Raw genomic sequence first — 11,507 nt, 5'->3', positions numbered from 1 at the left:
TCCACTTATGCAAAAAGAATCAATCTACACAAAATTTCAAAATGTTTCAAAATATGTCTAGTTATTGTGGTGCGAATACATGTGGTCATTAAATTGTTAAATAAAGATTTGACAAGTTGTTCATATTATATGTATCTGATTAATAATTGTCGCAAACTAGTTGACTTTATTTTAGCCGTGATGTTTTTATTGGGTAGAATATTCCCCTTGATTAATTGATGTGCAGGTGCGAGCCACAACAACTCCCCAGTCTCCGCCCACACTGAGAATAGGGCTTGGCGTTAGGAAATACCTGCCTTAGGATAGAATATGACATGTAGAATTATTCCTACGTGTCACTCTAGCACTGATATCTCTGACAGTCTTGACCTGCTGTTCCCATGCAGTGATATTGTATAATCACTGACTGGGATTCACTCCCTTCTCTGGTGTGCAGAAGTTTTGTACTATACAGAATAGTGACTCCACAGTGTCACTTACAATTATCCACACAGGTCCCTGTCGCACAAAGAGAGTGTATTCCTTTGTCGGGGTCTTTTCTGCCTCAGTCTCGCCTTTCACCCTTTCTACAAGTTCTTTTCTTTCTCTAAAACTGAGAAACTTGCTGGAGCTTCCCTCCCCCCTCAGGTCATCTCATTCTGCAGGAAAGAGAAACAAGCTTTAACCTAACAGGAAGCTCTCTCCATTTCACACTACCGGTTACTGAATTTTCAAGCATATTGTCTATGTCAGTCCAGCTCCCCCTCTCCACACAGTTGTAATTTGGAGGGAGGAAGGATGTGTGAGACCATCCCATCTCCCAACATCTTCCACTTGCCTGTGTGCTTGTGAGGCTTGTACAGCCACAGCTGTCCTAAGATGGGTTGCTGCAGTGTGACAGCTCGGGGTACCAACACTGGCAGTGATGGGCATGAGGAGGTTGAGTTACTGAAAAAAGAAGGGAGCAGGTAAGTGTCATTATCATCATAAAGTGCAATACGCTACCTCTGGTGGCTCCTGTGTAAGATTCAGATATTTGGGCAGATGGGCAGCACGGATGGTGTAATGGTTGGGCATTACTGCTTCACAGCACTGAGGTCATGGGTTCAATTCCCACTACGGCTCTAACTGTGTGGAGTTTGTATATTCTCCCAATGCTTGCGTGGGTTTCCTCCGGGTACTCCGCTTTCTCCCACAATCCAAAAATATACAGGTAGGTTAATTGGCTCCCAACAAATTAACCCTAGAATGAATGTGTGCGCGTGTACATGTGGTAGGGATTATAGATTGTAAGCTCCACAGGGGCAGGGACAGTACTGTGGAATATATGTGCACTATATAAATAACTGGTAATAAGTAAATAGGGCAGAATTATAGTGGAACATAGATTTAAAAAAAACTATTTATTAATAGGTATTTATGAAACAAACGCATATCCTGTAGCTCTTTACAGAATATATTTCATCAGTCCCTGCACCATTGGAGCTTACAATCTATGTCCCCGATCCCAAGTACACAACACTAAAGTTCATTTTTTTGTCAGGTGCTAATTAAGCCTCTAGAAGGTTTTTGTATTGTGGGAAGAAACCAGAGCACAATCCAAAATCCACTCAAGCAAATGGAGAACGTACAAACCACTCCACAGCTATAGCGAGTTTGCAAGTTACAATTTTTCATGCGGATTTGGCCACTTGGTGGCACTGTTCAGATGGAGTGCACCTAGTAAATGATGAACATAAGAGAAATATAAATAATTCAGGAAGCAGTCAGTGGTAATTGGCTTACTGGATATTTCCTTTGAAATGATTACTCTTGTGTTACAGTAACCTATTTTATCATATAATGGGGTCATTAGGTTGACCACTATTGGTCGACAGTTAAAAAGTTGACATATGCATTATGTCAATCTACATCGACATAGACACCAATTATTATTATTTTTTATAAACTCTCATGTAGATCTTTTTTATGGCATCATTTTCAATGTCGAACTTTTTGCTTGTGTCGATCTTTTGACCATGTCGACCATACCATGTGCCGACCTTTTGAGTGTTGACCTAGGCACTCAAACAACCTGTACCCTTTGGGGGTTATTCTTATTCCTTCGGTCCTGCGTGCAATCGCATGGAGGACCGATGTTGCGCATCTGCGCCTGCGCAGGCGCGCTTCTGCACTTGTGAGCTGTCCGCCCATATCCGACCCAGCGTGCACGCATATGGAAGTGACTTGAAAGTCACTTTTATATGCGTGCACCTTCCACAGCTTTAGATGGTCGGCGACCATCGGAAGTTGTGGGAGGTTACCCGCGGCATACGAATGGATGTTTATGCTAAACATCCATTCGCAGCCTGTGCGGGGGAACACGCGCTGTGAAGGGCGGGGGGTTTGGCGGGTGGTTGGTCATTCGGAGGGTGGGGTTTGGTGGATTTGCAAGGCTGCGAATCAACCAGAATAACCCCCTTTTATGACCCCTGTCTCCTCCTGCTGGTCCCATGTCATACAATACGATTATTAAATAGAATCTATTTTAATTATATAAGGGGGGGGGGGGGTTATTCAGACCTGTTCACTGTGGGCTGTTCATTTGCAGAGGCCTGTGGTCAGGTAATTGCCGCACAGCCAGAGTGAACCCCCCCCCCCCCAGTGCAAGCCTGCGAATCGATGTATGTGCACTGCTTGGGAAACTTGCGTTGATCGTCGATTAGCAGCAAATCCATACGCAAGTCGCTCAACATGACTGATATTTCCACTGCGTGCGGTCTGCGCGTAGCCCGGGACTTACTCGGTGGCTACCAGAGAAACAGGCTGTTCGAGGCCAGAGCTGGCGTCACACCACTGCCACTGAAATGCCTGGGCACGCTTGCATTTTCCCTGGTTACCACCCACAAACCCCGAATTTCTGTCATCTTCCATATTGCCAAAAATTTGCCGGATTTTATCATTTATTGCTGCCATGTGATCAGGTCTGAATAACCCCCATTGCTGGAAAATTGATAAATGTGGAAATTTGAATTTGCCAGAATGAAGCTGCAGTGCGGTGATGGTCTTGCCATGGCTGTCTCAGTGAGTTATTGACAGGCAGGGAACATTTGTGGGCGGTAGTGGGGGAGTGGCCACACAAACGCAGCGGTGTCGCGACAATTTCAAAGGATGTGTTTGAGCCTGCGACTGCGATCCATTATGCAGTTATAATAGGTTCAGCGTCTTACTTTCTGCGGTCAGTGCATGCCGGAATTGGCAGATCTCAGGCATCTCCAGTATGTGTCGGTGTATCTGAATCGCGGAGGCTGCATCATTAGCACATTTTTGTGCAGCCGCTGCAATCTAAATCACAGCTGCGATGGCATTGGCGTCTGTCATTGAAAATGGCCTTAAATGCATATTATCTCTGGTACATAGATACAGACGGACTGCCCCTATCTGTAGGCTTAGGGTTTATATTCTAAGATGGGACTTCTATTGAAGATTCGATGTTGCCTGTAGCAACCAATAAGAATCTACTTATTTATTTAGCACCTTCTCTAGAAGATAATAGAATCTGATTGGTTGCCCATAGCAACATCATCTGCAATAGAACTCCCATCTTATTAAATAAACCCGGTAGTTTTATAGCATCATTATCAGTGGGCACCATACTTGCATACCTTGAGTTTCTCCCACTGAGGAGACTTTTTGCAGCTTAAGCCCCACCCCCATTCATGTAATTGTGATTTGCGGCTCTTCGGGGAAGGGGTGGTGCTAAATGACGCAAGTTGCCCACAGAGATGCGCATGGACTTGTGGTGAGGTAAATGGCTCAAGAGTCCCTGGGAAGTACCAGAGCCGGATTAGCACACAATACATGATCCACGAGGTACAGACCAGCATTATACACATGTGTAGCAGTATACACTGCTGGAGATTCACTGAGTTTTGATAAGAGATGTGCAGAAAAGGTAGCCAGGTGAGGCACTGCCTCACCTGCCATAGACTTTTTACTCCAGCGTTTTGACTATAAAAATGATTAGAATAATAAAAATAAGAATTTTTTAATAAACTCTTTTTTTTTTATTTTTGACATACTTTATCAATTCAAAACGCCGGCATATGCGCTAGTATGACAGGAAAGGCTGTGCCTCACCTGCCTCACCCCACTGCACACCACTGAAGCTGCGAATGACGGTATTTGGCCAGCAGTGGGTGGGTGTGCGGGGGGCTGATGCGGCCATTCCGTGACAGTAGGTAAGTATTGTGTGCAACACCAGTTCTATCACTGTCCCAAAGAAGATCCATCTGAAAGCAGGCATATTACATGCCTCCCAACTTTGGTCGTACAGCAGGCGTGACGCTGCTGCTGCGCGCCGGAGGGGCGTGGCCTAATTTGGGGGCATGGCCTATGCTCGCGGCTCTTCCGCGAGGCCACGCCCCCATTTTGCCGCTATGGGGGCATGACCCAGAGGCTCTGTGAGCCTCTAGCCATGCCCCCAGCCCCCTGGCTGCGGGAATAGACGCTGTGCGCATGCGCACAGCGTTTATTCCCCGCTGCTTAGCAGCTGACAGGGGGGACTCCCAACAGCCCCCCCACACCGCGGGACACTGCCGCCCGCGGGTGGGACAGCGGGACAGGCCCTGACAATCGGGACTGTCCCGATAAAATCGGGACTGTTGGGAGGTATGATATTAATGCATCCGCATGACCCTGCACTACCTGTGGTTCCACCTTTTCACCTTCACTCAGCTTCGCTCACAAGAGACCATCCCGTTACAGCCCAGTTACTCCCCTTCAGTTGTCAGTGGAGATGCCACTGATATGCCTATGTCACGCATCACAGGAAGTTGTATAAGCATGTCTCCAAAACAGCGCAGTCTGAATACATGTATGAGGCTCTCTGCAGACACATTCATTCAACTCAGCATTATATGTCCCCTATAAATGATCAGCTTATTGTCTCAATATTTATATAACATGTTGTTAGTTCACATAAGTAATTATTATACCGCTCCCTGTTATATCACATAGCAGCGAATACTGTCATTGCAGCTGAAAATGCGTCTCATAACTTAAGTTCTTAGAGAAACACTTCACTTCTGTAGATACTTACAGGTTTTACTAATTAACTAGTGTGTGACACATATTGAAACAAATATACAGTGACCACAAATGAGACACAGGGCTGCAAGCTTTTAAACTTCAAAACATGAAAAGGAAATTATTTCCAGGAATAATAAACCCCCCCCCCCCCCCCCCCCCAAAAAAAAAAAAAAGTGACAGCGCCCTGTTGCAATATAAAAGAGAACAACGGTTTGGGGGCATTTGCTGAGAAAATGACAGACTTCCCTAGGATCAGTGCAGGCAGCTACTGTGTATGATCATTTATAAATAATAATAATAACAAAATTGGTGAGTAATCACACCACATATTCATAACAAGCACTAGTCCCCTTAAGCCTAGGCAGGTACTGCAGTGGATACATTGGGGGTACAAACAGCATGGCTGGTAGCTACACACAGCATTGGGCCCCCGCCATACATTCTGTCTACCAGCCCCAGGGTAGAAACTCTAGGACCTGCAAGACAGACTGCCAGCCCCCAACTATTGTTCTTTGCACTGGGCACACTACAAAAGCCAGTTAGCTCTGTCATCAGGGTGTAACTAGAACTTTGAGGGCCCCATAGCAAAATATTAAAAGGGCCCTCCTCCCACCATTATCACTACAATGCCCCTTAGGGGAAAGAGAGAAAAAGAGAGAGGAGAGAGAGAGAGAGAGGAGAGGGATGGACACGGGGAGAGAATACTTTATGGAAAAACAGGGAATTAGAGAAAGAGTAGCAATAGAGAGGAGGTGTCAGAGAGAGAAAAGGGGGGGGGGGAGCAAGAGATAACAGAGAGAGAGAGAGAGAGGGTAGCACCAGGTAGGGAGATGTCAGTTAGAGAAAGGAGAAGAAACAGGGAGAGAGAGAGAGATACAGCATCAGGGAGGGAGAGGGGAAGGGGGAAGAGAGGAAAGAAAGAGAGAGGGGGGAAGATATGGAGGAGAAAAAAAGAGACTAAGGGCAGAGAGGTGGATGGGGAGAGAGAGAGAGGGTTGAAATAGAAGATTGCAGGAGGAAAGAGAGAGAGCAGTGGGAAAGACAGAGAAAGAGGAAAGTGAGTGTGTGTGTGTGTGTGTGTGTGTGTGTGTGTGTGTGTGTGTGTGGGGGGGGGGGGGGGCGATACAGCAGAAGATAAAAAATAGGGCAGAGGTGAGAGCAAAAAAGAGAGGAGAGAGACGGGGAATAAAAACAGAGGAGAGAGGGAGTGGGGAAGTGAGAGAAAAAGATGGGGAAGCTGGGGGAGAGAGGTGGGGAGTAAGAGAGAGCCAGAGAGCTACACAGAGTAAAAAAAAAGAGGAGCGAGATGGGGGTGAGAGGGAGAGAAAAAGAGAGGAGAGAGGTGAGATAGAGGGGAATGGGGGTGGGGATGGGGGTGAAAGAAGTAGGGAGAGAGAGAGAGAGAGAGAATATCTGTGTGCCACTGAGTCTCTCAATCTGTGCACAAAGTGCTACAATGTAGCAGCCATGACCTTTTCCCAATTCAAGTTCTGTTCTCTTCGGTATACAGACTTAGGAGGTTATCCTGATTCACTCGGAAAGGCACAATCACTCTCATCAGCCCCACCTGCAGTGCATATGGTTTTGTCCATTAGAAAGTGATTGTGCCTTTCTGAGTGAATCAGAATAACCCCCTTAATCACACACAGTATACAAGTATCAAATTAATCAGCACAGTGTTCAATGTTCTTGTGCACTGAGATTAAGATGCATTTTCAGCAATCAAATTTGCAAAGGGACAGAACTTGCGGAAGGTTCACGACTCTGCAAGAACAGGTTTATCTCCCGCATCCTGCCTACACTCTTATCTATTATTTATTAACAGTTACTTATATAGCGCACACATATTCCGCAGCGCTTTACAGAGAATATTTGAAAACTCACATCAGTCCCTGCCCCAGTGGAGCTTACAATCTATATTCCCTACCACATGTACACGCACACGCAGACATTCTAGGGTTCATTTTTGTTGGGAGACAATTGACCTACCAGTATATTTTGGGATTGTGGGAGGAAACCGGAGTACCAGGAGGAAACCCACGCAAGCATGGGGAGAATATATAAACTCCGCACAGTTAGGGCCATGGTGGGAACCTAACCCATAACTATTACACCGTCTGTCCTGCCCACACAAATGAAGCAGGCAGGATCGACAGATAATAACGAGAAATTTGTTATTTAAGCTCTAGCGGGCCGGCAAATCACAGCATGATGGGAGAACTCAATAAGTATGATATATAAAGTAATAGATCTTTATCACCTTCTACATTGTAGAAGAGGGTCAAGAAGATGTATTGCTTTTTTACATTTGTACAGACACAGCAGCTGCATTCATATATGTTTCACAATGCACCGACAGCTCCTGTCCGTGATGCAAATGCCTTTTTTGTTTTTGTTTTATGAGTGACAGCAGCAAATCTCGTCTCCCCTGCAGGATTTTCTGACATAGTTGAAACCCTATTTATATTAGTTTCACCTTTCTATTACAGAATGTATTTAATTTCATTTTGCTGCAGGGCTAAACACGCAGCCACAATAAATGCTCTCTTTTTGCCATGGCTGAAAAGCTGGGTACATGCCTAAAGATTTATCTGTCCAATCTGTCTGGTGGGAAGAAACATCTGGTAATGTAAGGGAGAAAATGACAATAGTAATAATTATAAATAATAATAATGATAATAATAATTTTATTTATATAGCGCACTTTCTCCAATAGGACTCAAGGTGCTTAACGGATAGAATGAATGTAACACAGTACAGGAACAATGAAGTACAAAAAAAATCTTTTCATAAACTATACTTAAAGGAATTATGGAAATGCATGAGTAAACAGGAAAGTCTTGAGTCTGTTTTTGAAGGATTGTAGAGAGCGCTTCTCGATCTGTGCGGGCAAGTCTGTTCCATAGTGTCCGTATGGCTAAAAGCTCGTCCCCAGATGAAGAACGTGTGATTCTAGGTACTGTTAAAAGTCCTTCATCTACAGATCGCAGTAATCGGGTGGGACAGTATGGAGTCAGATGCTGCTTCAGGTACCTAGGGGGTTTTGAAACTCAGTATATTAATCTTGAAGATGATTTGCCATTGTAGGTGCAGCCAGTGAAGGGAGTAGATAATGGGAGTTATGTGGCAGGAGCGGGGATGGTTGGTTAACAGCCTGGCAGCTGTGTTTTGTTCCTGCTGTGATTGGTGCAGTTCTTTTGCTGGTAGACCAAGGTAAAGGGCATTGCAGTAATCCAAACGAGATGATACAAATGCATGTATGACTTTTGGCCGATCTTCAGAGGGAAATAAATGTTTTATTATGGCTATGTTCCCCAGATGAAAGATTGAGGATTTGATTGTGGCTGATATCTGATGTTTAAGTGTCAAGCCACCATCTAGTTCCACGCCAAGATTCCACACATGGAGTTTTGTAATTCTATACCCCAAGTGTCTGCCCGGTTGGATGGCTGTGCTGTAGTCTTGTCCTTTGATGCTGAGGTTATAATATAAGGACCTCTGTTTTATCAGGATTCAGTCTCAGCCAACTGGCACTCATCCACTCCCGGGGGTCAGAGACAGTCATTTAGGGTTATTTTGTTCTCAGTGCCTGGAGCAAAGGACAAGTACAGTTGGGTATCATCTGCATAGCAGTGCTAGAGAAGTCCATGGCACCTAATTATTTCTCCCAGTGGTAGCATATACACTGCACAAAGCATGGGGGATATTATAGAACATTGGGGAACACATGGCAGTAACACTGATGGTGAGGAGTATACTCCAGATGACACCCTCTGTGACCATAGGCGAATCTAAGGGGTGGTTCGGGGGTGCACCGGACAACCCATTAGACCGCCGACCGTCGCCGATGCACACACAATTTAAAGAAATTACAGCCGGCCAGAAAAGGGCTGTACGCTGCCCAACTGTATATAGTCACTGGCTAACTAAGTTCTAGCAAAGCAGCAGCTCCGAGCCCGTCAATACCGTCAATGCTCCCGCTGGACCGCAAGCCGATAGGAGCTCGCGGTCCGGCAGCCAATCAGGAGCGGCCACCAATACCACCAATGCCGCTCCGGATTGGCTGCCAGGAGCTTGCGGTCCAGCGAGAGTATTGAATAAAGATATCGACGGAGATATAGCTGCTTCTTTGCTTAGAAGTTAGACAGTGACTATACGGCCGGGCACCGCACAGCCCTTTCTGCCCACATGTCATAGCTCTATAAATTGTGTACGCTTGGTATCACTCCCCCTTGGCAATGAGCAATTCCGTCCCCCTTGCCAATGAGCAATTCCCACCCACCATTGGCAACGAGCAATTTCACTCCCCTCTGGCAACGAACAATCCCCTTCCCCCTTGGCAATGAGTAATTCCCCCCCCCCGCCCAACAAGCAAATTCACTCTACTCTTGCAATGAGCATTTATCTCCCCCTAGGCTAGGAACAATTCACTCCCTCTTAGCAACAAGCATGTATTCCCCCTTAGCAACAAGCATTCCCCACTCCCAATTTGCAATGAGCATTTAACAACTCCCTCTTGGCAACAACCATGTATTCCCCCTTGGCAAAGAGCATGAAGCCCCCTTGGCATAGAGCATGAAGCCCCTGGCATCAAGCAAAAAAGCTCCTGGCAACGAGCATTAAGCCCCTGGCATCAAGCAAGAACCCCCTAACAATGAACACATGGGTAAGCGGCACTTATGTGTCAAATATGTAATGTGCATTACGGTTTGTTATATAGTATGTAATGGGCATCATGATGTGTGGCCCAATGTGTAATTGGCATTACGGCGTGTGGTCTTATGTGTAATTGTGACAAAGAGAAACGTATAGAGTAGCGCTAATGGCAGGAAATTTAATAAATAAATAAATTAATTAATTAATTAGCCTAATTAACCCAGCTGCTAACTAGTAGTAAATACCACTCCCTATGGACAAAGACAAAAGTGTTTTAAGGCAAAGACAATAGCCAGTTTAACTTTTTTCAAAAACATGCAATATTTATAAACATAAAAAAAACCAATAAAAGAACAATACATCAGTATACATATAATAGTAATAATTCGCGTAAGGTAACGGCCAATACCACCGGAAAATAAAATAAAAATAAATAAATAATAATTTAAAAAGTTTTTAGTACATCAGGTTTGCTTTAAGATTAGTACCAACTTGAAAAGAGTCTCTTAATTATCCAGATAATTGGGAGGACAATTATTAAGAATGCAGTTAATCTAGTTTGGATTAATAAGCAACAGTCCAGCAATCTAAGTTCGGCTCCTACCGCAGGCTGACAGGTACCCCCACCTCCCCTCAGCAGCCGCAGACACCCCCCTTCTCCCAGCACCTGGGGACAGCTTCCCCAATGCTGCACGCTGTGGACCCACTGCGGGTGCCTGCACCCACAGCGGGACCATTTACACCGGCCTTTACACGGGTCCTATCCGGGTTCTACCCAGGTCAGGACCTGGGTAGAGGACCCGTGTAACTGGACACGGATATTTTCCATTTACACTGCCGATGATCCGGGTCTGACCCACCGCTGACCCGGATTTTTCGGCGGTGTAAAAGGGGTATTAGAGTGATGTAGTAGAGCAGAGTGATAGTTATCAAATCCTCAGTAGCTGGTTTAATAGCATACTGGTCTAGGGAGAGAGGGTGCACCCACATAAAAGATCCCCAAACCTGTTTTCCAGATTACTGTAATTCAGACAAACTCCACTTAGAGGTGCGGTTTGAAGTTCAGAAGGGAGGCCGGCCGGCTATCCTTATGGGCAGAGAAAGGATTTGTAGATCGACACATTTCCCCTGCCTACTTATACGGCGGCTTCTTCAAGGATCAAGTGTCATAAGGATAGCCGGCTGGCCTCCCTTCTGAACTTCAAACCGCACCTCTAAGTGGAGTTTGGCTGAATTACAGTAATCTGGAAAACAGGTTTGGGGATCTTCTATGTGGGTGCACCCTCTCTCCCTAGACCAGTATGCTATTAAATTAGCTACTGAGGATTTGATAACTATCACTCTGCTCTACTACTGACTTCATTCTAATACTTAGATTGCTGGACTGTTGCTTATTAATCCAAACTAACAGATTAGCTGCATTCTTACTAATTGTCCTCCCAATTATCTGGATAATGAAGAGACTCTTTTCAAGTTGGCACTAATCTTAAAGCAAACCTGATGTACTTAAAACTTTTATTTTTTTTATTTTTTTTTGTTTTTTTCTGGTGGTATCGGCCGGTACCTTATTTGAATTATTACTATTATATGTATACTGATGTATTGTTCTTTTATTGTTTTTTTTATGTTTATAAATATTGCATGTTTTTGAAAAAAAGTTAAACTGGCTATTGTCTTTGCCTTAAAACCCGAGCGCTTTCTTTCTTGTCTACACTTATGTGTAATTGGCATTACGGCGTGTGGCTTTATTTGTAATGGGTATTACGGGGTTTGCTAAAATGTGTAATGGGCATGTGTGTGGT

At 44.9% G+C, this 11,507-nt stretch overlaps 1 protein-coding gene across 1 annotated transcript in view; it reads left to right on the top strand.

Moving 5' to 3' along the window:
- The first annotated feature begins 709 nt into the window (after nucleotides 1–709).
- The window catches only part of LOC146042954 (putative pleckstrin homology domain-containing family N member 1), a 70,577-nt gene continuing 59,779 nt past the window's right edge, over nucleotides 710–11,507 (top strand). Inside the window, exon 1 of the mRNA XM_083163249.1 lies at nucleotides 710–947. Within this exon, the coding sequence (XP_083019375.1) occupies nucleotides 859–947 (89 nt within the window). The 5' untranslated portion in view covers nucleotides 710–858. The remainder of the gene's footprint in view (nucleotides 948–11,507) is intronic.

Source organism: Crinia signifera, chromosome 19, assembly GCF_055691185.1.
Source record: "Crinia signifera chromosome 19, ASM5569118v1, whole genome shotgun sequence".
Lineage (NCBI taxonomy): Eukaryota > Metazoa > Chordata > Amphibia > Anura > Myobatrachidae > Crinia > Crinia signifera.
Note: the sequence above shows the minus strand (reverse complement) of the source record. Positions and strands in the feature narration are given on the sequence as shown.